The sequence below is a fragment of the Chionomys nivalis genome, chromosome 7, assembly GCF_950005125.1.
Source record: "Chionomys nivalis chromosome 7, mChiNiv1.1, whole genome shotgun sequence".
Taxonomy (NCBI): Eukaryota; Metazoa; Chordata; class Mammalia; order Rodentia; family Cricetidae; genus Chionomys; species Chionomys nivalis.
In genome coordinates this window covers 41,734,354-41,761,526 of record NC_080092.1, presented here as the reverse complement: position 1 = coordinate 41,761,526, position 27,173 = coordinate 41,734,354, and the positions used below count along the sequence as shown (strand labels likewise).

The 27,173-nt window shown below is 42.6% G+C and overlaps 1 protein-coding gene across 2 annotated transcripts; it reads left to right on the top strand.

Moving 5' to 3' along the window:
- Positions 1-26,272, top strand: Cops3 (COP9 signalosome subunit 3). Of its 2 annotated transcripts, none has more exons than XM_057775284.1 (12): positions 1-159; positions 3,691-3,820; positions 7,407-7,519; positions 7,616-7,665; positions 9,680-9,772; positions 12,100-12,279; positions 13,593-13,733; positions 15,554-15,727; positions 19,250-19,336; positions 21,420-21,533; positions 22,340-22,420; positions 25,724-26,272. In XM_057775284.1, the coding sequence occupies exons 1-12, from the start codon at positions 105-107 to the stop codon at positions 25,757-25,759; spliced, it is 1,254 nt and encodes a 417-aa protein (XP_057631267.1). In that variant the 5' UTR covers positions 1-104; the 3' UTR covers positions 25,760-26,272. The 2 variants fall into 2 exon arrangements, with proteins under 2 accessions (XP_057631267.1, XP_057631266.1); XM_057775283.1 differs by lacking the exon at positions 25,724-26,272 and adding an exon at positions 22,724-24,878.
- Positions 26,273-27,173: the final 901 nt, after the last annotated feature.

Sequence of the window (27,173 nt, the reverse complement as noted above, 5' to 3'; positions counted from 1 at the left end):
GTGTCTTTCTCCAGGCTTTGGTGGGTCGAGGGGCCCCTCATCCTAGAGCGGCCGCCTTTTCCCGCGCGAGCCACCTCTGCGGCTTGGGCCACCAGCGGGGAAACATGGCGTCCGCCCTGGAGCAGTTCGTGAACAGTGTCCGACAGCTCTCAGCTCAAGGTAAGGCCTGTCGCGCAGGGCTGGGCCTGCATGCCGTAGCGCCGGTGCGGATGCTGGGACCGCCCTTAGCTCTAGCCCTTCCTCCTGGGCCTGCTTGGGCCTCGGTACCTAGGGGTGGGGCGCACGGCGGCGAGCTGCACTCCTCGTACTGACGGGCGCTGTCGTCCCCGCCGGCGCCTTCCCCAATCTGGGCTCTGGGGACTTTCTTTCCCCTTCCCCCCCCCCGCCCGTCCTCCCCTCCCCCTGGCTTTCGGGCCCCTGCCACCGTGCGCCACTTGACAGTTTTAGGGGCGTGACTTCCGCTCTGGGCATTCCGGAGCACTCATTGGTCCCTTGCCCATCCTTTCTTTTCGGTGATTGGCCTAGCGCCCTGTCGGTCCTGCCGCTCTGGCCACCCTGTCCAGGCCTCTGGAGCGGCTGGAGGGGAATCCTTTCTGGGCTCCTTGGCTCGGAGGCTTGGGCCTTGGCTGGCCAGCAGCGCACGCTCGGAATCCTCCGCTCCTATTTTGGTCGTGCCGAACTGCAAGGGAGCTCTCGCTTGTCGGACTCCATTTCTAGGGCGTAGAATTGTTCCTTTATTTTTCCCTTAATTTACATACTGTCTGGTTCATTTATCCCATCACTTGAACATACATAATCTTAAGAAAAATATGATCTCTCCTTAATAGAGTTGAGGGAATTGAGTGGAGAGAGCAAATAAAAATGCTCGAGACAGTGCTTCTCATAGGCTATAATAAGTATGGCTACAAACTGTTGTTGACATATCCTGGAAATTTCTGTGAGGTTGGACTCATCTCCGTTTGTGCCGGGGGTGCTGTTATAAGGTTTAAATGATATGTATGGAACCATTCATAATAAATAGTAATTCTCATTTTCCTTTTATCATTGATGGAATTAAGCCCACAAGCCAGTTACATATTTGTGAATTTTGCTTTGTATTTTAAACATATCATTCATCCATACTTCACAAAGTCTAAAAGTGAAGTGGGAGCGTGGTGGCAGTGTGCTGCTTTAGCCCCTGGCAGCTGTGTGCTGCTTTAGTCCCGGTCAGCTGTGTGGGGGTAGGAGTAGGTGGATCCCGAGTTCAAGGCTAGTTAGCGCTACACAGTGAGACACCATCTTTAAATGAGCAAGTTAATTAAGCGGGGCTGGAGAACACTACCCTTCAGAGAACCCGAGTGCAGTTCCTAGCTTTGTTAGTGGACTCGCAGCCACTTGTAACATCAGCTCCAGGGGACCCAAAACCCAGTACCCTCTTTAGTTCTCCTTGGGCACCTTCACTTAGGTGCACATACCCACATACAGACACACATACTACAATTAAAATTACATACACCAGCCAGTTGGTGGTGAAGCACACTTTTAATCCTAGCACTCGGGAGACAGAGGCAGGAGGATCTCTTGAGTTTGAGACCAGCCTGGTCTACAGAGTGAGTTCCAGGACAGCCAGTTAAACAGAGAAACCCTGTCTTGGGAAAAGAATAAAGTTAAGTGTAGCACAGCCGTACAAACGGCCTCCTATGCAGCTGTAGAAAGAAAAGTGCATTTACTTTTTAGGAACTGAAACGGAATCTGAGGGCATCATTCAATAATGGAAAAGATGCTTAATAGTGTACATGACACAAACATCTGTGTGAATAAAGAGAAAAATTGTATGCATCATTGGGCAAAGTATTGTATGATGTCTTACTCTTGCTTTTGGGGGGCCCGCCACCCAGCTTCCAAGTAAATCACACACAGAGGCTTATTCTTAGTTATGAATGTCTGGCCTTAGTTTGGCTTGTTTCTGGCCAGCTTGCCTTAAATTATCCTGTGTACCTTTTGCTTCTGTGCTTTTTCCTTTTCTTTTGTATATCTTACTTCTTCATGGCTTGCTGTGTAGTTGGGTGGCTGACCCCTGGGGTCTTCCTCTCCTCGTTGCCTGTCAGCCCCACCTCTCTCCTTGCTCCTGCCTCGCTATTGGCTGTCCAGCTCTTTATTAGACCATCAGGTATTTTAGACAGGCAAAGAATCACACCTTCACAGAGTTAAACAAATGCAGTATAAACACACCTTAAAATAATTTTTCCTAACAGGCAAGTATTCCTATATGTGTGGACTATCTCTACAAGGATATGTAGGGCATTCATTGGTAGCACTGAGCTGCTTCTGAGGAAAGATAAGGGTGACTGCAGTATAGAATCTGAATGGAGAATAGAGGTTTCTGTATTGTATTTTGTATTATTATAAGCATGCTGTCTCTAAACACGCACTTATGTTTTTGTTTGTTTTGGAGGCGGATCTCACTATGTAATCCTGACTGACCTGAAATTAACAGAGACCCACCTGCCTTTGCCTCCTGAGTGCTTGGATTAAAGACATGTCATCACACCCAGCTGCACTATAACACGGCTTTATTCTCAAAGCGGAGAAGTATCATTGTCCCGTACATTGTGTTTACTGTGAACTATCTGGCCGCCACAATCCCTTGTAGTTCAGTGAGAGCACAGAGAGGACAGGTAGTCAGTTTAGTCACGGGGAATGGAATTTGGTGTGAGCTCAGAGATGGCTTAAGCTGACAGTGGAATGGGAGGTAAGTTGGGTAGCAATGGAAGGCAGAAGGTATAGAAGCACAAAGAGGAGAGAATGTGGACTATTGATTTTCTTGGCTTGGTGTGACTGTAGAATGGGGTTGAAGGAATAGTAGGAGGCATGGCTAGAGAAATTGCAGAAACCAGTTACTAAGTTGACTCTGGAAGTTGAGCTGAAGTGTTTGGATTTCTCTTTTCTTTCTTTTTTTTTTTTCTTTTTTGAGATAGGGTTTCTCTGTGTAGCTCTGACTGTCCTGGAACTCATTCTGTAGACCTGGCAAGCTTCACACTCATAGAGATCCGAGAGATCCACCTGTCTCTGCCTCCCAAGTACTGGGATTAAAGGCATGTTTGGATTTCTTAAAGCCTTTGGTGTAATTTGATTGAATTTACACAATAAGTAGACTTTGGAATAAAGATCTAAGTAGGCATCGCATTTAGATGATGTCTCTTTCCCTACAAGAAATGATAAAATTAGAATTCAGATATGGAAGGGAAAGGAGTGGCGCTGAGAGATTTGGGGAACAAAATTAAGCACTGTCTGGTTGTAGGAGAGGCAGTGACAGCAGCATGGTACTTCTGGTTTGGGGACCAGAGGTGCTTTCTGGACATCAGAGGGAACTGGAAAGTATTTTCTCTGACAATTTGAGTTTTGAGGCATGGGCAAGTTGTTCTGGCCCTTCTTCAATCACAGGAAGATATAACAAAGCCTCTTTAAAGTGCATGCCTTTAATCCTAACACTCAGGAGACAGAGGCAGGGGGATCTCTGTGAGTTCAGGGTAACCCTGGGCTACAGAAAGAGTTCCAGGATAGCCAAGGCTGTCACATAGAGAAATCTTGTCCCAAATAACCAATAATAATAATAATCTTTAAGCACTTTAGCTTTTAGGAGGAAGTTTGGTTAGAGTTCTTTAGTTTGGTTAGTACCCTAACTGAAAATGCTCATGTTCTGTTTTGCAGGGCAAATGACTCAGCTCTGTGAGTTGATCAACAAGAGTGGAGAACTCCTTGCGAAGAACTTGTCTCACTTGGACACTGTGCTTGGGGCTCTAGATGTTCAGGAACACTCCTTGGGTGTCCTTGCTGTTCTGTAAGGGGCATTTTTTTCTTTTATAGTTTTGTGCTTGTTACAGTCTGTGCTTTTTCTTGTGTGTGTGTTTTATTCGAGCAAATCATTGCTTATTATATTTTGTTCAGATTCATGTTTGTTTGAAGACAGGTTCTCTTGGTAGCCCTGATTGTCCTGGAATTCACTATGTAGACCAGGTTGGCCTCAAACTAAGAGATCCACCTGCCTCTTCCTCTGAGTGCTGGAATTAAACATACACCACTACACCTGGCTTCAGTTTTATAATTTTTTGAAAGATTTACTGACTTATTGACTTTTTTTTTAGGTTTTTTGAAACTGGGTTTCTGTGTATAATAACTCTGTTGTAGAACTCACTTTGTAGATGAAGCTGGCCCCAAATTCACAAAAATTCTCTTGCCTCTGCCTCCTGAGTTTTGGGATTAAAGACGTCTACCACCACCACCTGGCCAATATTTATTGATTTTATGTATATGAGTATTTTGCTTGCATTTATGGACATGTACATATTCCTGGTACACACAAGAGTCAGGAGAGGGGGCCGGGCGGTGGTGGCGCACGCCTTTAATCCCAGCACTTGGGGAGGCAGAGGCAGGTGAATCTCTGTGAGTTCGAGACCAGCCTGGTCTACAAGAGCTAGTTCCAGGACAGGCTCCAAAGCCACAGAGAAACCCTGTCTCAAAAAACCAAAAAAAAAAAAAAAAAAAAAAAAAAAGAAGAGTCAGGAGAGGGTGTTGCATTCCCCTGAAGCTGGAGTTATGGGTAGTTGTGAGCCACCATGTGGGTACTAAACCTAACCCAGGCTCTGCAAGAGAAGCAAGTTCTCTTAACTGCTGAGTGATCTTTCCAGCTTCCAGTTTTATCATTTTAACTCTTTGTATTTTTACAAATTTGAAATTTTCTTTAAATTTTTTTAAAATTTATGTGTGCGTGTTGGGGGAGGCCCTTAGAAGGCAGGAGAGGAGCTGGAGTCAAAGGCAGCTGTGAGCCTGTTGACATGGGTGTTGGGAACTGAACTAAGGTCCTCTGCAGGAACAGAAAGTGTTCTTAACCTCTGAGCTATTTTCTCCCTTGGAAATTTCTTTTAAAAAATGACTGGCAGGCCGGGTAGTGGTGGCGCACGCCTTTAATCCCAGCTCTTGGGAGGCAAAGACAGGTGGATCTCTGAGTTCGAGGCCAGCCTGGTCTACAGAGCAAGTTCCAGGACAGGCTCCAAAGCTAGAGAAACCCTGTTTCAAAAAACAAAAACAACAAAAAAAGGACTGGCTTTTACAACTGTAGGCATTATAATTTGCATTTATCTCAGTATTTTATTCATGTGATCCCAAGACAGTCGCGTTTTCTAACTTAGGAAATAAGAGTGGTAGATTAGGACGCGGTGGACCACAGTTAGTGACGTAGGCCTGCTGTAACTGCGGTTCCTTGTAGTGGTGTCTCACAGAATTTGTTTTGTTGTTGCATATATAAATGGAGATGTTGGAGCATTTAAAGTAATAAACATCTGGCTCGGGTCACAGTAGGGATTATGTATTTTTTAAAAAGAAATTTTAAGAGATGTATTTTTTCTTATTGATATGAAAGAGCAAATAGTGTACATATTTAAGATGTATGAAAAGCATACTTTTTACAGGTAATTGTGTGTGCTTACATGTATGTATGTTCAGAGGGTTAGAGACAACTTGTGGGAATGGGTTCTTTCTTAGTGTGTGGGTTTCAGGGATCAAGCTCAGCCCTCAGCCTTGGCTGTAAGCACCCTTACCCACTGAGCCATCTCACTGACCCATTTTTCAGTAGGCTGGTCCTGAACTCGTCGTCTTCCTGCCTTAGTCTCTCTAGTGCTAATGTCTATAACCATGAAAACATCTTGATGCTATATGTGTCTCACCACTATATGCTAGTTATATGTAGATTGTATGGAAAGAGCCCTGAGCTTGTGTCTGAAGCTTCGCTTAAGTCTGTATTTTTTCACTTACGAAATGTGGAGCCTGGAGCTGCTGCTTTTTATTAGGAAATCACAGCGCTCCATTGACAATTGTGAAAATGGTTCTGGCATTATAATTACAAAGGATAAAGGGACATCATTAAGTAGTACTGTATAGATGAAGGTATGCAAACTAAAATTTAGGTATAGGCGAATCAGTCATTTTTCTTGAAATTGTTATTGTTTTCTTCAATAGTTATTGTTTAAGAGATCATGAAGTTTGCTTAGTGCCCTAAGGGTGGCAGCTTTCTCTCCTGAAATTCTCTGCAAGTTTGTCTGAAAGTGTTTCACGGCAACCAGTGGACCATCTCCCTGGTTACTCAAGATGGGTCATCTAGTGCTTCCTGTTATGTCTGCCCCTCTTTCTTATTTTGCCTAGTAGCTGGTTTGTCCAGTATTCTAGGTAGAAAGGGTATTAAACTGGCCACAGCATCGTGAACCTGAGCTACTGCCTCAGCCTCCCACCACACTATCCTCTCTTTGCCTTACTTGAGTACATTCTCTCCAAAACAGGAAAAGCAACAACAGATTTTTTAAAACTATATTATGTGCATTTTGTTTTCTTCGTGTGTGGCGGAGGGGCACATATGTCTGTCCCACATGTATAGTTGCCACAGTTGGTTCCTCCTTTCACCATGTCACTCTGGGCATCACATTCAGGCTGTCAGACTTGACCACAGGTGCCTTTACCTGCTGAGCACTTCAACACCCTGAGCAACTGATTTGTTTGTTTGTTGTTTTTTTTTTTTCTTTTTTGAGATAGGGTTTCTCTGTGTAGCCCCTGCTGTCCTGGAACTCACTCTGTAGGCCAGACTGGCTTCAAACTCAGAGACCCACCTGCCTATGACTTCCAAGTGCTGGGATTAAAGGAGTGTGCCACCACTGCCCAGGTGTTTTTTAAAAAAATATTTATTGGGGGCTGGAGAGATGTCTCAGAGGTTAAGAGCATTGCCTGCTCTTCCAAGGGTCCTGAGTTCAATTCCCGGCAACCACATGGTGGCTCACAACCATTTATAATGAGGTCTGGTGCCCTCTTCTGGCCTGCAGACATACACACAGAGAGACTATTGTATACATAATAAATAGATAAATGTTTAAAAAAAATTTTTTTATTTTGTATGAATGTTTTACCTGCTTGTGTATATGTGTACCACTTGCATTCTAGATGCCTATGGAGATCAGAAAATTCCATCAGATCCCCTAAAAATGAAGTTATGATTATGATATATCATGTAGGTGCTGGAAATTGAACCTAGGTCCTCTGTAAGAGGAGGGGCTGGAGAGATGGCTCAGCAGTTAAGAACACTGACTGCTCTTCCAGAGATTCTGAGTTCAGTTCCCATCAACCACGTGGTGACTTCCAACCACGTAATGAGATCTGGTGCCATTTACTGGCTTGCAGGAACACATGTAGGCAGAACACTATATACATAATAAATAAATCTTTAAAAAAAAAAAGAGTAGCAAGTGCTTTTAACCATTGAGCCATCTCTCCAAGCCCTGTGGTACTTAATTTTACAGAGGCAGAGTGGACTTCAGGCTTAAGTTGTTTCTGTTCTTTACTGTATGAAATATAAGGTAACTTGGTTCTTTTTCTCCCCATTTTAGGTTTGTGAAGTTTTCAATGCCCAGTGTTCCTGACTTTGAAACACTATTCTCACAGGTTCAGCTTTTCATTAGTACTTGTAATGGCGAGCACATTCGATATGCAACAGATACGTGTAAGCTAATAATATTTTCCCTTTCTGAATGTATTTCTGTTTGCAGTGTTTATATTTTCAATATTTTGTTATTGTTTTTGTTATTGTTGCATCTAGTTGCTGGGCTTTGCCATCAGCTAACAAATGCACTTGTGGAAAGAAAACAGGTAAGAAATGTTGTTCAAGTATTCCTAGTTTTGTTAAAGTGTGTTTGACTCATGAACCTGTATAGTAAAAGTCTAGGTTCAGTGCTAAACATCCCAATATGTGTGTTTCTTTGAGAGCAGCCCTTGGCTAGATGTGATGTCTCCAGGGAGGTGACTGCTGGTGATAATTGTTTTTGAAACTGTGAGTCTGGCCTGGAGATGTGGCTCAGTGGTAGAGTTGTTGCTTGGCATGTCTGAGGTCCTTGACTCCATACCCAGTACTAAAGGAAGGAAAAAAAAAAACCTAAAAACTACCAATTAGTGCCCTTTGTGTTATAATGATGCTATTTTTTGTTTTTCCTTTTAGCTTTAATTATGATTTTCACCTTATAAAATGCTGAAAGGATAATGTAAAGGCTTCTGATGCTCTCTTAGATTTCTAGACATTAGTGCTTTTGCTGCACTTGTTCATCCTGCACCCACCATTGGAAATTCAGGTGTAGATATTCCTTACCCTGTACCCTTCAGTGGGTGCTTTCTAGGCTTCCTCATGGACCATGATGAAGATGGTCAGTGTCTGAAATGGGTGTTAGGAAAGTGCTCTCATGAAACCACAGATTCTGGCCAGATGTGGCCAGATATATGGCTGATGTTCTCAGACCTCAGAGCGTAGGTTGATACTCTTACTTTTCTTTAGTTTGTTTTCACCCGGAATGGTTCTTGTTCTTTGCCTTTGACACAAATTATAATTTGGGTGTATTTTAAATGAACTTTAAAGCTAGGAGGCTGAAGACAGAAGGTGCCTTTGGTTTTCTGTAGGAACACTAAACAGTTTGACTAGAAGCTGTGGGGATAAAGAGATGACTCAGTGGTTAAGAGAACTGACTGAGGACTGGGTTTGATTCTAAGTATCTGTATGGGAGTTATAACTGAATGTAATTCCAGTTCCAGGGCATCCAGTACCCTTTTCTGGCCCCAGGGCACCAAGGACACCAGACATACATGCAGGAAGAAAACCTATACACATTTTTAAAAATCAAACAAAATTTACTAGTCCCAGCACTTGGAAGGTAGAGGCAGGAGGACTGTGCATTCAAGGTCATCCTTGGCTGCCTGTCTAGTTCAAGGTTAATCTGGGCTACACAGGATTCCTATCTTGGGGTGGGTGGTACTGAGTGGTAGAGGAGAGGAGAGCTGGTACCATGCCTCTTTTTTATTGAAAAAGCCATAAATTTATGTAGTATCTTAGAGCCTCATTTTCTGACCAGAGTTGTGCCTTGCTTGAGACTGAGAACTGTTGTTTGTAACAGTCTGCTTATGATGCATGGTTATAGAGTCAGTCTTTAGGGCTAATACTCCCTGTGAAAAATGTACCAGCACCATCATTCACAAGCTTAGCTTCATAGTTACAGTGAATCTGTGGTGAATGATGCAGAAAAGTTTTCTTTGTTTAACTATTAGGAAAGTATTCTAGTGTACATGTGTATGCACGTGCCCGTGTGTATGGACGTCACAGGTTGACATTGGATGTCTTCTTCATTCACTCTATCTTGTTTTTTGAGACAGTCTTTCATGGATTTAGGGCCCTCTGACTGGACCGGCTTGCTAGCTAGATTGTAGATCTACAATCTCTGGCTCTTGGGTGCTATATTCTGGGTTTATACTGCCACCTCCAGCTTTACATAGGTTCTGGGGATTGAACTCAGATCCTGATATTTCCATAGCAAGAACTTTACCAACTGAGCTATCTCCCTACCCTCAAGAAAGGAATACAGTTTATTACTGATACTCATTGTAAAAGAAAAAAAAAGTTTGATTTAAAATATGATATTGAAATTATCTAAGTATTCCAAGAAATGTATCAAAACACTTTGTGACAGAATAGAGGCAGACATTTCCTGACATAATATGGAAACCTTATTGCTATGTAAGGAACCTATCAATTAGTGTTGTTTTTTATTTGTAAGTGACAACATAAGATCCAATGTGCTGCCAACTTTGAGAACTTATCTGAAAGAGATGTCATTTCTGACAGCCCCTTCGAGGAATTGGCATCCTTAAGCAAGCCATCGACAAGATGCAGATGAATACAAACCAGCTGACCTCAGTACATGCCGATCTCTGCCAGGTACACAGCAATGACGTGATTCATGCTTATCACTGGTGTGAGGCTGCTGGGGGCTTGCTCAACAAGAGAATGGGTGGAGAATGTGTTATAGGGGTTGAGATATGGAGACGGGGTTACTAATAGGGTCATCATAATAGTTATTGCATTTTTTGAAATTTAAGTAATTTTCTGTTCAATAGATTATCGAATTTAAGAATAAAAACATAAGCGATGTTTTATATCTTAAAACATTATATTATTTAATTATCATATACTAAGTACCTCCAAGTCCAAAAGACTCCCCAAAAGGAAGGATGTATGATGAGGTCTCTTTGCTACTCTTGCTAGCCACAGTTCTCTTTAGGGAAAACTTTCTCTTTTTTTTTTTTTTTTTTTTTTTACGCTTTTTTGAGACAGGGTTTCTCTGTGGTTTTGGAGCCTGTCCTGGAACTAGCTCTTGTAGACCAGGCTGGTCTCGAACTCACAGAGATCCTCCTGCCTCTGCCTCCCAAGTGCTGAGATTAAAGGCGTGCGTCACCACCGCCTGGCTAGGGAAAACTTTCTTAGTACTTTCTTGTGCATTTCTTCTAACGATACTTTACACAGGCAAGCAAGTGTATATGCACACTTTTTCTTAAGTCTACAAATCCCAGTAATGCCTGGACTTCTGTGTCTTGCTTTTTCCTATGTAATGCATCTTCGAGATGAATCTGATCTGTATTACGCTACACAACATTCTGTAATCTGAGCAGGCTTCAGTGGAACTAGACTGTAGAAGGTTTTGTGGTGTGGAGTATTCCCGACACATGTTCATTTTTTTTTTTTTTTTTTTTACGTCTTTAATTTTCTTTTCTTTTTTTTTGGTTTTTCGAGACAGGGTTTCTCTGTGGCTTTGGAGCCTGTCCTGGAACTAGCTCTTGTAGACCAGGCTGGTCTCGAACTCACAGAGATCCGCCTGCCTCTGCCTCCCGAGTGCTGGGATTAAAGGCGTGCGCCACCATCGCCCAGCTTACGTCTTTAATTTTCAAAGTGCTTTTGTGACAGGGATAGATATATCTATTTTTATTTGATTTGATTATTGTTGTTTTGGGGTGTATTTATTTATTTTAATTTTTTTTTGAGACATGGCCTCTCTACATAAGCTCTAGCTGTCATGGAACTCATTATGTAGACCAGACTAGCCTCAAACTCAGAGATTGCCTGCATCTGCCTCCAAATACTGGGATTAAGGTGTGCACAATACCTGGTTATGTCTAATTTTTAGAAGTGGGCTGCTCAGTGAGTCTGCAGACGTCTCTACTGTTGCCATTGTTTGAGATACACTGCTTTCCTTGTGTGCTTGCTTTTTGTATTTGCACACTTTTTTATTTTGTTGTTTTGTTTTTGTTTTTTTGAGACAGAGTTTCTCTCTGTAGCTCTGGGTCTCCTGGAGCTTTCTCTGTAGCCCAGGCTGGCCTTGAATTCAGAGATGCACCTGCCTCCGCCTACTGAGTGATTAAAGGCGATACTGGTCTGTGTTTGTTTCACTAGTCCAGTGAATTGAAAATGAGCACAACTGTTCACTCATCCAGAAACTCATGAGTGGTGGGTGGGTGGGTACTGACCTATATCTGATTCTGATTTTCAATTCATCTGTGGTTTGTTCTACCTTAGTGTTCGTATTTTTAATTCATTATTTGTTTTTATCTTTTTCTGTAATAAGGAGGAGGGGACCACGTCCTGCCACCTGGCTAGCTTAACCCCAAAATAATCACACAGAAATTGTATTAATTAAATTACTGCCTGGCCCATTAGCTCTAGCCTCTTATTGGCTAACTCTCATATCTTGATTAACCCATTTCTATTAAATCTGTGTATCACCACGTGACTGTGGCTTACCGGCAAGATTCTAACCTACATCCGTCTCAGGCTGGAGATTCATGGCATCTGCCACACTTCCCTTCTTCCCAGAATTCTGTTCTGTCTACTCCGCCCACTTAAGGGCTGCCCTATCAAAAGGCCAAGGCAGTCTCTTTATTCAACCAATGAAAGTAACACACAAACAGAAGAACCTCCTACACCATTTTTCTTTTTCTTTTTTGATGGAATCTTACTTTGTAACCCAGCCTGGCCTTGAATTTGCAGCAGTTCTTCAGCCTCTGGAGTGTGGAGGATTACAGGTGTGAGTGACCACACCCATCAAGAAATGCTTTTTTATTCTAGAAGATTAAGAAAATGAAACAGTGTATTAATGTGTCATTAATTAGCTGTAAAGCAAAATAGTATTATTGTAGAATTTGGGAATCTGATTTTTCTCCTAAATTTGCCATAGTGAAATTTAAAATGATTTAATATAAATTTCTTTATAGCTTTGTTTACTAGCAAAGTGCTTTAAACCTGCCCTTCCATATCTTGATGTGGATATGATGGACATCTGTAAAGAGAATGGAGCTTATGATGCAAAACACTTTCTGTGCTACTATTATTATGGAGGGATGATCTATACGGGGCTGAAGAACTTTGAAAGAGCACTCTACTTTTATGAGCAGGTAATCAGTTTTCTAAAGCCTGTGATACGGTTCTGAACGTGTGTGATGAAAACAGTCCCAGAGTGTTACTGGATCCTGCATACTAGGAAAGCTAAGGTCTAGAAAGATAGTAAGAGTGCTAGCAAGGATTCAGGATTTAGAACCCTCATACTTGTGGGCAGAATTGTAGAATGACAGACATTTTGGGAAAGAGTTTGGCAGTTAAGATAAATCTTAGGATCTTAAAGCACAGTTTCATGGAAGAGTGCCTTGCTTATAAATTCAAGGTCCTGGGCTGAACCCTAACACTAAAAAACAAACATTAAAACAATTACAATATTAAGTATGAAACGCAGCAGTTTTGTTCCTAAGAATATATTCAAGATAAATAAAAAAACACCGTCCACATAAAAACATGAAAAACCAAAAGATAGGAACAACACAAAATATTCATCAGCTAAAGAATGTCCACACCGTGGACTCATTTGACCACATAAGGGAGGTACTGGCCTCAAAATTGGAACACTTTTTAAGGTAAAGAAGTCAGTCACAGAAGATCACATAATTATATACGTGCCCAGAGAAGACAAGTTCAGAGACAAAGTAGAGTATGGTTGCCTGGGGTTGTGGAGGAAAGTGAACAATGACTTATGAATAGGGTGGGGTTTTTGTTTGTTTGTTTGTTTTTTGTTTTTGTTTTTGAAGGATTGAAATAGTCTGGAATTAGGTAATGGTAATAGTATTGCAACCTAGTAAATGTAGTGGAAACCACTGAATTATATACTTCAAAGGTGTAAATTTTGTGCTCTGAGTTATATATCAATAAAGTTGCCACAAACCATGAATGCTGATATACACAGGAGCTCAGTAGGCACTTCTTGAGTTCCCGGGCACCCATGGGCTATATAGCAAGTGTCTATCTCAAAAACAAAAGTGTTATATATTTAACCTGGCATGATCAAGGTGGCTTTCCCAAGGTGAAGCTTCTCTATTGCACTTGGGATGCACTGACTTACGCGATTTCCCCAAATGCAGGACTCAGCTGCATAATTTGAGGTAGTTGGGGACTGTTCACACCCTCCCCTGTTTTAAAAATACTTGGAAGAAAATAAGGGCTCAACAGGTAAAGGCACTTGCCCATCCTCCTGACTGGTGTTTGGGCCAAGTGCCCACGTGGTGGGAAGAGAGCCACTCACAGATGTGCCCTTTGATAAATAGTAATAAAACTATCTTAATAAAAATGGACATTGGGTCTCATCATTACATAATTGAAGAGGTACATATTCCCTCTCCTTGTGCCATGTCCTCACACTACCCATTCTTCTCTTGCTCAGGCCATTACTACTCCCGCCATGGCAGTCAGCCATATCATGTTGGAATCCTATAAAAAGTATATTTTAGTGTCTTTGATATTACTTGGCAAAGTACAGCAGCTGCCTAAATACACGTCTCAAATTGTGGGTAGATTTATTAAGGTAAGTTTACAAATAAAATTGATTTTCTTACATTCTGTATTAATTTGTTTGTAAAGACATTATAACAATACAGTCTTGTAAAGCCTATTTTCAGGCCTTTCTCTATACTTAGACTATAGGTATTTAAACTCTTATGGAGGGTGGATTTGTATGTTGTATTTCTTTATTAAACATTTTAGTCGAAATACTGAGAATGTAGTTCTAATTTGATTGAACTTTAGTTTATTCAAATGTTGGGTATCTCACTGAAGCTCTACTTAACTGCCGCCTTGTTCCAGTTCTTCCTGACAGCCAGACTTTGGGACAAGGGTTGAAAAAAAAATTAGTGCTTTTTTTTTGTTTGTTTGTTTTAAGTGCATATAGAAAGAGAGCTGGGGAGATAGCTTAGTTAATAAAATGCTTTGCGTGAGTTTTATTCCTAGAACCCATGTTAAAAATTGAACAAGGCAAAACCAAGTGGATCCTGGGGCTCACTGACCTTAGGCGAATCTTGGATCTTTGTGAGACATTTTGTGTTATAAAACAAGTGGACAGCTCCTGAGAAATCACACTTAAGATGGGTTTCTGGCCTTCATTTCTGCACATACACAAAAATATACATGTGGGTTGGGGACATAGCTCAGGCCTTGTAGCATGCTCAAGACCTTAGGTTCAATCTCCAGCGCTACAAAAATAAATAAATACCATATGCTCATGACTCTTTCTTTTTCTTTCTTTCCTTCTGTCTTTCCTTTTTTGTTGTTGTTGTTGTTTTTGTTTTTTGGAGACAGGGTTTCTCTGTGTAGTCCTGACTTTCCTGGAACTCTGTAGACCAGACTGGCCTTGAACTCAGAGATCCACCTGCCTCTGCCTCCCAAGTGCTGGTATTAAAGGCGTGCCCCACCACTGCCTGGCTATGACTTCTTTTTAAATTGAGCAGTCACAAAGAGTTATGAGATTGCAATGCTTTTGGTAATAATGCCACTATCATAACACTCAGGATTTTAAAGCTGGGCATGGTAGTGCACATCTGTAATCCTAGCATTCAGGAGGCAGAGGCAGGTGAATCTCTGAATTTGAGGCCAGCCTGATCTACATAGAGAGTTCAGGACAGCTGGTGCTCCATAAAGAGACCCTGTCCCAAAAAAGTAACAAAAAAGACCCTCAATTTTAGGGACATCATTCTGATATTATGCTGGTTTGTTGACAAATGACTACCTGCTCTTTGCCCGAGAGCCCCTTTTGACTTTCAAGACTCTGACTGCCTTGTCCTCTCAAAGGGGAAGGTAGCTAAAAGTGCACTATGGGAAAGTGACGGGTGGGTTCCTTTAGGGCAGCCGTACTCAGAGCCCCATGTGGTCCCTGAACATACAGTAGACCTGCTGTTAGAGAAATACCTTTTGTAAAGTGATTGTCTTCATAGCTCAAGGGTTCTACTCCTAAGAATTAGTAACTAACAACAATGTAGGAACAAGACCAGTCAGAGGTGCATTTGAATCAGTTTCTGTCTGGTGGTGGTGCTCGGACCCTTCCATGTTCTTGCCCAGTTCCCGAGTGAATGTTCCATTGTGCCTAGTAGGGGGCGTGAAGTTAGAAGTAGTTGGGAATAATGAAGATTTGCCTTCATTTTTCTCATTTAACTTACCAATACAAAAAGTAGAACCACTGATAGCGAAAAGATGTGGGTCTTCATAAATTATTACTAATAAATTACTCCTTAGTGGATTTCTGTCCTTGGTCTTAAAGAACAGGCGTTTGTTTTAAAGTGAACCTTCATGACAGTATGCATTGTGTGTTCTCAAAACATATGCTGTCGTTTCATTCTCACCCCAAACCTTTAGCCGCTCAGCAACGCGTACCATGAGTTAGCACAAGTTTACTCAACCAATAACCCATCTGAGCTCCGGAACCTGGTGAACAAGCACAGTGAAACTTTTACTCGAGACAACAACATGGGCCTGGTGAAGCAGTGCCTGTCATCTCTCTATAAAAAGAACATTCAGAGGCTAACAAAGGTGAGGCAAGTGCTTTCCTCTGGTGGTGGCTCTGGTTGTCCTTGGACCTGGTTTCCTTTTCTTTCCCTTTTCAGCACAGAGGAAGCAGGTACAGGATAAAATGTGGCAGGATTTCTACACTAAGAGAGAATCTGTTGCAGCTGGGTTCTTAGAAAGAGTTTGATTGATACCTTTTGGTCTTTTCAGGGCTAGAGCAGGGTATTTGAGAAGAGGAGCAGGTGAAGAGGAAGAAAGGTAGGCGATACGGCTACACTGGGAGGCAGAGAAGTAGCCTTGAAGGGGTCATCAGTTCCAAGTGGGAATGGCGGGTGGCTAGCGATCGCTGGCCTTGAACTTCTCAGGCTGTGCTGATCTCTGCTTAGGCTTGAGAAGGCTGACATTATCATTTAGGCCAGGGTTAGATGAGCCACATGTGGTTAGATCATAGGATGTAAGGAACTTTTTATTTCTTTAGATAGGATTTTGCTATGTTGCCCAAGTGGGCCTTAAACTCATGATCCTCCCGCCTTAAACTCCAGAGTGCTAGAGTTACAGGTACGGTCTACTGGGTCCTAACCTTAATTCTTGTGTTCAAGGTTTCTGATGATAAGAAATGCCTCCTGGGTCTAATGGTATGTGTGTGTAGTCCTAGCTACTTAAGAAGACTGATGAGGGGGACTTCGTGAGGCCTGAACAGCATAGTGAGACTCAAGGGGAAAAGAAGAAGCAAGAAATATGCTCTTTATTGTTTGAAGTGTGAAGAGAAGCGTATAAATTTAAATTCCCTGCTCAAAAAGTGTATGCTGCGGCTGGAGAGATGAGATGGTTTAGTGATTAAGAGCACTGGTTATTCTTTCAAAGGACCCAGGATTAATTCCCAGCACCCACACTGCAGCTCACCACTGTTTGTAACTCCAATTTCAGGGGAACTGGCACCTTCACACTACATATATGCAAGCAAAACAGAAATGCACATAAAATAAAAATATATTTTTAAAAAAGTGTATGCTGCAAGTAATAGTAATTTTACTAAGAGAAACTTAAATAGCACTTGACTCTTGGGTCTGCTCACAGCCTGGCAGTGACAGCTGGTAAGGTGATGGGGTCCTATTCCCCAACTCTGCCTGCATCGTCAGTGGTAGGAAAAGTTGTAGGAGCGAAATCAGACTGTAGCCAGGATGCCCGGCAGCAGGAAGTGATGGTGCATGCAAAAGAAGCAGAGTGGGGAATTGGGCAAGTGGAGGTGAACAGGCCATTGGGGTCACAGGTCTGGAGGTGATGAGAGATTAAGGAGCTGTCACTTAAGCAGGAGGAATTCCCCTCCATAGTCTAGACACTAGAAAGGTGATAACTTCTTGACTTAAAGAAGTCAGCAGAGAATTGGTAAGAAGTTAATTTGTAAGAGGAAAATGAAGAATGTGACGAAGAAAAGCAACTCATAAAAGTTCAGAAGCAGATGTAGCCTGTCATCTAGGCAAAAGAGTTTAAACTGAATATGGCTGTGTATAGTGCACATACCTGTGACCCCAGCACTTGGAAGGAAGAGGTAAGCAGATCTTGAGTTCAAGGCTAGCCAGGGCTACATAGTGAAACCCTGTCTCAAAGCAGAGAAAGAAATCAGTCTAATATATGCAGGCATTGCTTGTGCTTTTGAAGTAGCAGCATAGTAAAATGTTTTCTAGTTAAGATAGGATAATCTGGAACAAAATAAGCACACAAAGGAAAAATAAAAATTTTAAGAAAGAAATTTGATTAAGGAGGATCTTAAAGTTGTAGGGCCAGAACTGAGACGTGTCTCCTAACTGATTGTGTCCTGGTTCCTTCATGTGCCAGTTCGTGGCAGGTCGTAAATACTGAGTTCATGAGCACCCTTCAGGGCATCTAGAGGGGGACCACTATAAAGTGAGGTGGGTGGATCTCTGTCAGTGGTAGCAACACTTAGCATCAGGTCCTAATGCCAGAATAACAACAGAAAAGAGAAAGGAGTTTCTAGTTAAGGAAGCCTCATTCTTTTTTTTTTTTTTTTTGGTTTTTCGAGACAGGGTTTCTCTGTGGCTTTGGAGCCTGTCCTGGAACTAGCTCTTGTAGACCAGGCTGGTCTCGAACTCACAGAGATCCGCCTACCTCTGCCTCCCAAGTGCTGGGATTAAAGGCGTGCGCCACCACCGCCTGGCAGGAAGCCTCATTCTTAATAGAAAATCAGAAAGAAGTCATAGAGGCCTCAGTAGATAGACCATGTTAGTGATGGAAGCCTGTGCCTCTGTCTCAAGGTACAGGAATTGTTGAATGGGGTTTATCTGCCACACCCGTCAGAGAGGGGTTACTTTTCTCTCACTATGTCTGGACATTAGTTGGTTGGTTGTTTTTTTTTTTTTTTTTGGTTTTTCGAGACAAGGTTTCTCTGTGGCTTTGGAGCCTGTCCTGGAACTAGCTCTTGTAGACCAGGCTGGTCTCGAACTCACAGAGATTCACCTGCCTCTGCCTCCCAAGTGCTGGGATTAAAGGCGTGCGCCACCACCGCCCGGCTTGGTTGGTTGTTTTGTTTTTGAGACAGGCCTTACTGTGTATCCGTCTCTGGCCTAGAACTTGATAAAGAGACCAGGCTAGCCTTGAACTCACAGAGTTCCACCTGTCTCATCTTCCTGAGTGTGGGAGTAAAGGTGTGTTTAAACATGCCTGACTGGACATTAGATTTTAGATTCCTCTTCTGTCTGTTCTCTGTGTGTTTGTGAATACAATTACTTATAATAAGGAGCTTGCCAGTCTCTCCCCTTCTTTCCCTCAGCATGTCCTGAGCTTCTTCCCATGGCAGCCTAAGCCTGTATCACAGATACTGCCGGCCCTCTCCTACTAGCCCAGTGGAAAATGCAGCCTTAGTATAGTTTTACTTAGGTTTTCCTAATGATGTTAGAATGAGCATTTTCCTATGAAAATGTCCCTTTGATTTCCTTTTCCACATTTGCATAGCCCTTGTTCTTATTTCTGCCTTCGGAGACTTGACTTCTCACTTCTAAAAGTGCTACTCGTGTCTGGGGAATTAACTGTTTCTCATTAACTCTTAGTGACAGCTGAGATCACTGGTTTCCTTAATTTCAAGTTATTTTTTATTTATTATTTTTTTGGTTGTTTGTTTTTTTGAGACAGGGTTTCTCTGTGTAGCCCTGGCTATCCTGGAACTCACTCTGTAGACCATGGCCTCAAACTCACTGATATTCTCCTGTCTCTGTCTACTGAGTGCTGAGATGAAAGGCATGTGCCACCACTGCCCGGCCAAGTTATTTTTAAAAATTAACCTTTTTTTTGTGTGTGTGTGGTGTGTATGTACCTGTGCACATGGGTGGAGAGCGTGTGGAGAACAGCACATGGGACCCAGCTGTCTCCTGCCTTGGCTGTCAGGTTGGCAATGGCACCTTAGTCAGTGAGCCTCAAGTCATTTTCACAAAGGAAAAATTATCTTATAAAGCAATAGAAATAATGCGGAACACATCAGTACATACTTATTTTTTCATTTCTATATGTGATTAATTTACTTCTGACTTCCAGACCTTTTTAACACTATCATTACAAGATATGGCAAGTCGTGTACAATTGTCTGGACCTCAGGAGGCAGAAAAATACGTTCTCCACATGGTAAGTGTGTTAAAAGTTCTAACTAGTGGATTTTTGTTCTTAAAAGCAGTGGGTGTTCATTATGGAAAAAAATGGGGTTTTAAAAAAGTGGATATTCAAAATCAACCACTGTTACATTTTGGTCTGTTTCCTTACAGTCACATTTCCTAGCCGTGGCTGCATTGCTGCAGGGAAGTGTATGAGACAAGTAACTTTATAGAGAGAAGAGCATGCTATAGCCCACATTTGGGTCCAGCATGAGATGTTCTCATTGGTCTGGCCTTTGGTGAGGGTGGCACATCATGATAGGAACATATGTAAGGAGCAAGCCAGAAGAAAAAGACTGCGGTTCCACAATCCCCTTCAAAGATACACTCCAGGAACCCCCACTAGGCCTTACTTTCTAACATTTCTGCTCTCCAAATAGTCACCCTGTAGACAAAACAGTGTTGTTAGCTGATCTGTGAGGGCATCATCTGACTGTAAGTAGTATTCTGAAAACCCTCAACATCAAGAGAGTTTTGCCCAAAAAAATAGTAGCTGAATCAGTGTGCTCTGGCGTTGTTGACTTCCCTTGTGGGCAGCATCAGTCTGACTCCGCGTGCAGTAGCACCGACGAAGCGCTAGGACAGACTGTCACACTTGGCAGCCAGCTTAAAGCAGAAAGATTTAAGGTGAGAGATGTGGTTCAGCGGTTTAGAGCGCTTGTTGCTCTTCTGGAAGATCTCGGTTCAGTTCTCAGCACTCATGTCTGGCACCTCATAACTGCCTGTAACTCTGGCTGGCTTTTGGTACACACACAGACATATACACATAAAACAAACCTTTAAAGAAAGATTTAGCAGCCCTGAATGACAGGCTGGTGAGGCAGGGTTCTTAAGCTACCATTTTACTAGTAATGTACCTAAAGGTACACTTAATGGGCGTTCCACTGCACACATTTTCTCTTTTAAAATTTATTTTATGTGAGGGTGGTTTGTCTGTATGTGTATCTGTGCACCATGTGCCTCCAGTGCCCCTGGAAGAGGGCTTTGGATCCCTCCAGACTGGAGTTCTAGACTGTTGTGAGCCATCTTGTGGATGCTGCGTATTGAACTTGGGTTCTCTGGAAGAACAACCAGTGCTCCTAACCACTGAACCATTGCTCCAGCCCCCACTACACACATTTTTTATTTTTTTTTTATTTCATTTTATTTATTTATTTTTTTTAACACACATTTTTTAAAAGATGAAGATGTCCATGAAGGGACAGAATATAACCAGCTTCCAGCCCTATCCCTAGTTCAGTGATGTTCCAACTTCCAACAGCTTATTGAGTTGAGTTTGTTTCAAGCTTTAAACAAAAAAGTGTGTAATGCCTGCTTTGCAAGAACCATGTGTTGTAGTATTTGTAGTTGATCTGTTTTCAGGCTGTAGTATTATACTGTGCCCTTACATTCTAACTATGTGGCCATCTAGGTCATTTTCTATTCTGGTTGTTACAGAAAGTACTGTTGTGGTGAAACACAGCCCAGATATAATTTAGTCTGCAATAATGTCTGTTGTTAGAGAACTCTGAATTCTAACATGCTCTGGGCTGGAACTACTGTCACATTAACCTCACATCTACTGTCCCTTCCAAGGAAAAAGGTCATTTTAGCAGTTTGGTTCCATTGCTCACAAGTGAGCCAAACAGTAATCACACTGGAAAGCTGGCACAGTGGCTCTTGCAGTAATCCTAGCAGTCAGGAACTTAAAGCAGTAGAATTGCTATGTGATGTAGCTATAGAGGGTTTCCTGGTGGGTGGTAGGTTGCAGTCAGCCCGGCCTATAGAATGATACCTTATTTGAAAACAAAACAAATACTGTGGAGCAATTTTTAGGGATCAGAATAGCCATCAGGACTTCCGTTTGCTACTGCTTTTGTGACTTTCCTTAAGTAGCCAGGCCTATGATCCTTTATCCCAGAGTCTGAGACAGAAGGATCACAAGTTTGAGGTGTGTGTCTGGGTGACACAGCAAGGTTTATGCATTGTTTTGGACCTTTGGTTATATCAATACATCTCTGTATATTCTGTGTCAGGTCTAAACTTTGGTGGTCTCCTTCTTTTTCTTTCTTTTTTAGATAGAAGATGGGGAAATTTTTGCAAGTATCAATCAAAAGGATGGTATGGTCAGTTTCCATGATAATCCTGAAAAATATAATAACCCAGCCATGCTTCATAACATTGATCAAGAGGTAAGCATGCTGCTTGGTTTGGGCATTTTTGATAGGTGATGGAGTTGCTGTGTTGGAAATGCTCCTGTGCTCCAGGATAATCTTTTATAGGCAGTTTCCAGCCAGTAGACACAGCTCCTACAATGTTAATCTCAAAAGTGACCGCTGGACACTCCTCTCGGTTGATTGGGTGACTATACTAAATGGTAGGTTAGATTTCTCAAATAGATTACCAAAACCTACTTGTAACTCCAAAAACATTCCAGAGATCTACCGTTTAACCTGTGCCTGACGGCAGTGTGTGGACTTGTTTCTGTGGACATTGAGGTGGGAGACCCGAAGGCCTCTCCCGTGTCAGCAGCAACAATACCCTGGACTTCTAGAAGAGGGGTACCATGTTAGCAACATGGTACACAGTCATAGGCTGCCTTGTGTGTGAGGCCTGCTGCTCTTGAAGGTTGATTTGAAATGAGTTGGTTCATCTGGACCGTGCTCTTACCTTGGAGGAAAGAAATGAGTGAAATTACATTGTATAAATTAAAGCCGGCTCTGCATGGCTGCCTGTTCCTTTATCCTGGTGCTTGGGAGGCCGATGATTGTGAGTCTGAGGCCAATCTGGACTATGTAGGAAGACTGTCTGAAAGCAACAGATCCAACAACAAAATTCCCAGGATAGGGCTAAAGAGATTGCTCAGAGGTTAAGAGCACTGGCTACTCATACGGGACCTGGGTTTCATTCCCAGCACCCATACGGCAGCTTGCAATCATCTGTAATCCAACTAATAGACAGTTGTAGCTAACCATGGTTATATATGACTCTTGCACAGATGCTGAAGTGCATAGAGCTGGATGAGCGGCTGAAGGCCATGGACCAGGAGATCACGGTGAATCCCCAGTTTGTTCAAAAGGTAAATAGGGTTCTCCTCGTTGGAAACAGGTGGGGGAGGAGGGATATTACCACATTAAGAACTTGGTTTTATTTATTAAACAGTTGTTCACTGTTGTTAAAAACTAGTACCCATAAATTCACAGAGGTGCTTGGTAAGATATGTCAGGACCTGCCTGTGAGTGTGGCTAGGGAAGGCCCACGTTGCCTGATGCAGGGTGGCTTTCCTGCAAGAGAGACAGGCTAAGTAGCCGGCATGCCTGCCTCCACAAGAGTCTTCTATGATAGTTGATCACAAGCACACCGATTTGCCTTCCCCTCACAGAGTATGGGCTCACAAGAAGATGATTCAGGAAACAAGCCCTCCAGTTACTCTTGAAACTAACGCCCATCCTGAGTTAACAGAATTGTCACCTTGGCCTGGCGAGTGTGAAGAGGGCAGCAGGAAGTACCATGCCAGTCCCACGCCGGTTCCACCTGGACATTCAGAAATTCAGTTTTAACATCTTCAGCCCTATTGCTTTCAGAAAACCAGTCTGCAAAGAAAGAAAAAAAAAATCAAACGTTAGCGTCTGTTGTGGATTTATTTATCCTCAGATTATTGTTATTACATTAAAGTTACTTTTTTGTTCTAATCCCTTGAATGTTATAATATGTGCTCTCTATCAGTCCCCGTCCCCCCCCCCCTGCAAAGGGTTTGGTTTGGTTATGGTTTTTTGTTTCTGTTTTCAAGATAGGTTTCTCTGTAGCTTTGGGACCTGCTGGAACTTGCTGTGTAGATCATGCTGGCCTCGAACTCAGAGATCTACCTGCCTCTGCCTCCTGAGTGCTGGGATTAAAGGCGTGCAACACCACAGCCTGGCTTTGGTTTTGGTTTTTCAAGACAGGGTTTTTCTATGTAGCCACCCTGGCTCTCTTGGAACTCGCTCTGTAGACCAGGCTGGCCTCAAACTCAAAGATCCGTCTGCCTCTTGAGTGCTGGGATTAAGGGCGTGTGCTACCATAGCCCAGCTACTGCAATGGAGAAGACAGTCACAGCCTTCCTTTGGCCTCCACACGCATGCATGTAGGCACACACGTGCAACACACGTATTTTAGAAACAGTTTCTCAGACTGGTGATGGCTCAGCAGATAGCACCTGTTTGTGTAGCCTGACAGCTTGAATTTAGTTCCTTGATTTTAATCCCCACATAAAGTGGGGAGAATGATTCCAGAATTGTCCTCGACCTCCACATGAGCACTGCGGTAGGAATGATACATTGTGAGTAGAAATAATCGGTTGGGAAAGTGAGTGAGAGCTGTACTAAACATTAGAATTTCCTGTGTTTGGGTGGCAGTGGCTTGGGAACTGTGAGATGCTGTGTTGGTTCTTCAGCCTTCTACCCCTGGTGTGCCATCTTGAGGCTTTCTCCCTTTTATAATTTTTTTTAAATTACATTTTATTTTGTATGTATATGTAATTGGGAGAGTTATTCTCCTACCTTGTGGGTTCTGGGAAATGAACTCAGATTGTTGATAGCCAGTGCCTTTACCCACGGAATCATTCAAATAGCCCCTTTTCTTCTTGGAACATCTTCAGGAACTCTACAGAGATGTTTGGATTTTGTTCCTAGCCCCATTACACCTTGTCTAGAAGTCACTGAGCTAGCCCTCTACAAGATGGAGAGTGCTGGGGAAGTGTGGTCATATTAAAGCACAGTAAATTTGCTCTTTAGAGGGTAAGAGCAAGCAAAAGGACCTAAGCTTAAATACCCAGCTTCCGTGTAAAAAGCTGGACAACACTGTGTGTTCCTTAAGCACAGCAAAGACAGGTGCTTCCCCCAGAGCTCCTGGCCAACCAGCCTGGCCAAAGTAGTGAACTGTGGTTCAGCAGAAGCCCTCAGGTGAGGTAGAAAGCAACGGAGAAGACAGTCACAGCCTTCCTTTGGCCTCCACGCATGCATGTAGGCACACACGTGCAACACACGTATTTTAGAAACAGTTTCTCAGACTGGTGATGGCTCAGCAGATAGCACCTGTTTGTGTAGCCTGACAGCTTGAATTTAGTTCCTTGATTTTAATCCCCACATAAAGTGGGAAGAATGATTCCAGTATTGTCCTCGACCTCCACATGAGCACTGCGGTAGGAACATGACTACACATGCCATACAACAATGCATTCTTTAAAATATATACCATATTGGTCTATAAATGTTAGTTCTTTTGATTTGTACAGGGGTAATAATATTAAGTATTATATACATTTGATTATAGAAAAGTTTTCTCTAAATAAAGAAAAAGTACAATACCAGACACAGAAAGACAATTATCACATATACTCACTCATAGGTGGTTTTTAAATATAAAGAAAACCAGCCCACAAACCACAGACCCAGAGAACTTAGACAACAGTGAGGACACTAAGATTCACATAGATCTAATCTACATGGGAAGTAGAAAAAGACAAGATCTCCTGAGTAAATTGGGAGCATGGGGACCTTGGGGGAGGGTTGAAGGGGGAAGGGGAGCAGAGAAAACTGTAGAGCTCAATTTAAAAAAAAAAAAGTGTAATAATTTGTCTAGACTGTGGTGCAGCTCAGTGGTCGAACTGAGCTAGTATGCATAAAGCCCGGGTTCCATCCCTAGCACTAAACACATTTTTATTTTTAATACCTTTCAGGCCATTGAGTTGGCAGAGTAGGTCACTGCTGGACAAGCCCAATGAACTGAATTCAAATTATATAAAGATAGAATCCACATCATAGAAGAAGACAGACTCCTGTAGTTTGTCTTCTGTTGTCCCTGTGAACACCATGTCAGGTGCCCCCTTCCACCAAATGTCAATTTTTCCCACAAGCAGGTATTTTGAGACGGTCTCATCATGTGCCCCGACTGGCCAGGAAATACCATGTAGACCATGCAGGCCTTTAACTCAGACATTTGCTTACCTCTACCTACATTCAAGGATTAAAGGCATGCACCACCATGCCTGCCTCATAGGTATTTTTCCAAATGTTTTAAGTTGTGTAACAAATGACATTTTTGTTATTTATTCATTTACTTATTTTTAGTCCTGGGGATGGAACCCAAGGTCTCCCGAAAGCTAAGCACCCTAGCATTGAGCTATACCCAGTCTACATTTTCATTAGTTCAAGAACTCAGGCCCAGTGAAAGGGCTCAGCAGGTAAATGCATTTGCCACCAAGCCTCATTACCTGAGGTCAGTTCCTCCCAGCGAGAGAATTGACACCCATAAGCTGTCTTCACCTAAGCATGCATGCTGTGGCACATGACTGCATCCTCAGGGTAAAATAAATGTGGGTTTGTTGTTTTGTTTTGTTTTTAAGGAAACCCTTGAACTGGCGGGATGCCTCAGTGTGTAAAGGTACCAAGCCTGAGAACCCGAGTTCAGTCTCAGAGCCCACATGGTGGAAGGAGAGGACGTGTTCACTGACTGCCACACTCGCACAGTGACATTCTTGCATATGCGCACACATAAATGTAAAAATCATTTTTTTTTTTAAATGAAACTCTTGAACCTTCCAACTTGTGTAAAGTGGAGCCGCACTGGTAGAGCCCCGTCCCTGCAGGTCCTCTGGATTTGATCAGAGACTCCTAGACTCAGATCTCTTCCGTTATTAGTATTGCGTGTAGCTGGCATCTTTTAGCTTTGTGTCTACCTGTGTTTTGGAAAGAAGATATATATTTAAAGGGAATTTATTTTTTGTTTATGTAGTAAATTATGGACTTTTTTTTTTTAAAGCTGAAGTTGAGCAGTATTTATCAGAATCTGAAATTAAAATCACCTATAATGTTTGAGGATTCCTAATAGCTTTAAATGGTGATAAATAAAGATGTCTGGTAAGGACTTCTAGTGGTGTAAATACTATTATATTTGTGTCCCAAGATTGATTCATTAAAATTCCACATTGTTTGAAAACTTGAGTTCAAAGGGTTGTGACATCCTCTTATTTTAGATTCTCTTACCTGCTAGCCCACTGACCCTTCTCATCCCTGAACCAGTGTTGGGGGTAATGTAGGTTACTTTCAGATAGCTCTATAACTTCTCTGGAGCCAAGACCGCCAAAGCAGCAGGAACTAGGGCTGTAAGCCTAAACAGCAGAGAAGAGCAGCCAGTCTGCCTGGATGGTCCCCGGCTCAGGTCACAGTCTTCCATGCTCCTAGAATTAGTCTGAGTGCCCTAATGGACTCAAATCAGGAGGCAGGCTCCCAGCCCCATGCGAAAGGTCGCATTAGGACCCTCCCTCAGACTCGTGGGTTCTGGGCTTCCCAAGACTTTCTTCTCTGATACCTGGTTGTGGGTTGTGGAATCTTTCTCTCCTAGCTCAAGGGAGCTCCTTTTGCCAGCTCAATAGGTCCACAAGTTTGATGCCCTGCTCATTTCTGAGAGCATTTAGGACTTCACGCCTGTTGCCTGGCAGGCAGGTGGTTTCTGAGGCTTTGCCTGTCTTGGCTTTGGAGCATTTAAATGCATGGATAGTTCTGATGGCCTTAGCTGTCTGTTCAAGGCAGTTCTCTGCAGAAAATTCTGTGAATATGTTGACACATGAACACCTGTAGCATTTGTATGGTGCCAGAGGTTGGAAAGTTTGTACGTAGGGAATTAGGTGTGTTGTTGATACCCAAGATGTAGCCTTGGATGGGTGGGTGTTCATTGGTGGAACTACCAGTTCTCTGAGAAGTTTTCAAACGTGTCTCCCCATGGTCATCTCCAATGTTAATAGTTCAGATTAGCGCCCAGAGTCCAGTGTATGCATTATTACATGTGTTTCTGTT

Coding starts and splice junctions, on each gene's coding strand:
- Cops3 (XM_057775283.1), top strand. CDS start 105: ATGGCGTCCGCCCTGGAGCAGTTCGTGAACAGTGTCCGACAGCTCTCA. Junction 13,734..15,553: donor TTGTGGGTAGATTTATTAAG/GTAAGTTTACAA, acceptor CCAAACCTTTAG/CCGCTCAGCAACGCGTACCA. Junction 22,421..22,723: donor ATCCCCAGTTTGTTCAAAAG/GTAAATAGGGTT, acceptor TTCCCCTCACAG/AGTATGGGCTCACAAGAAGA.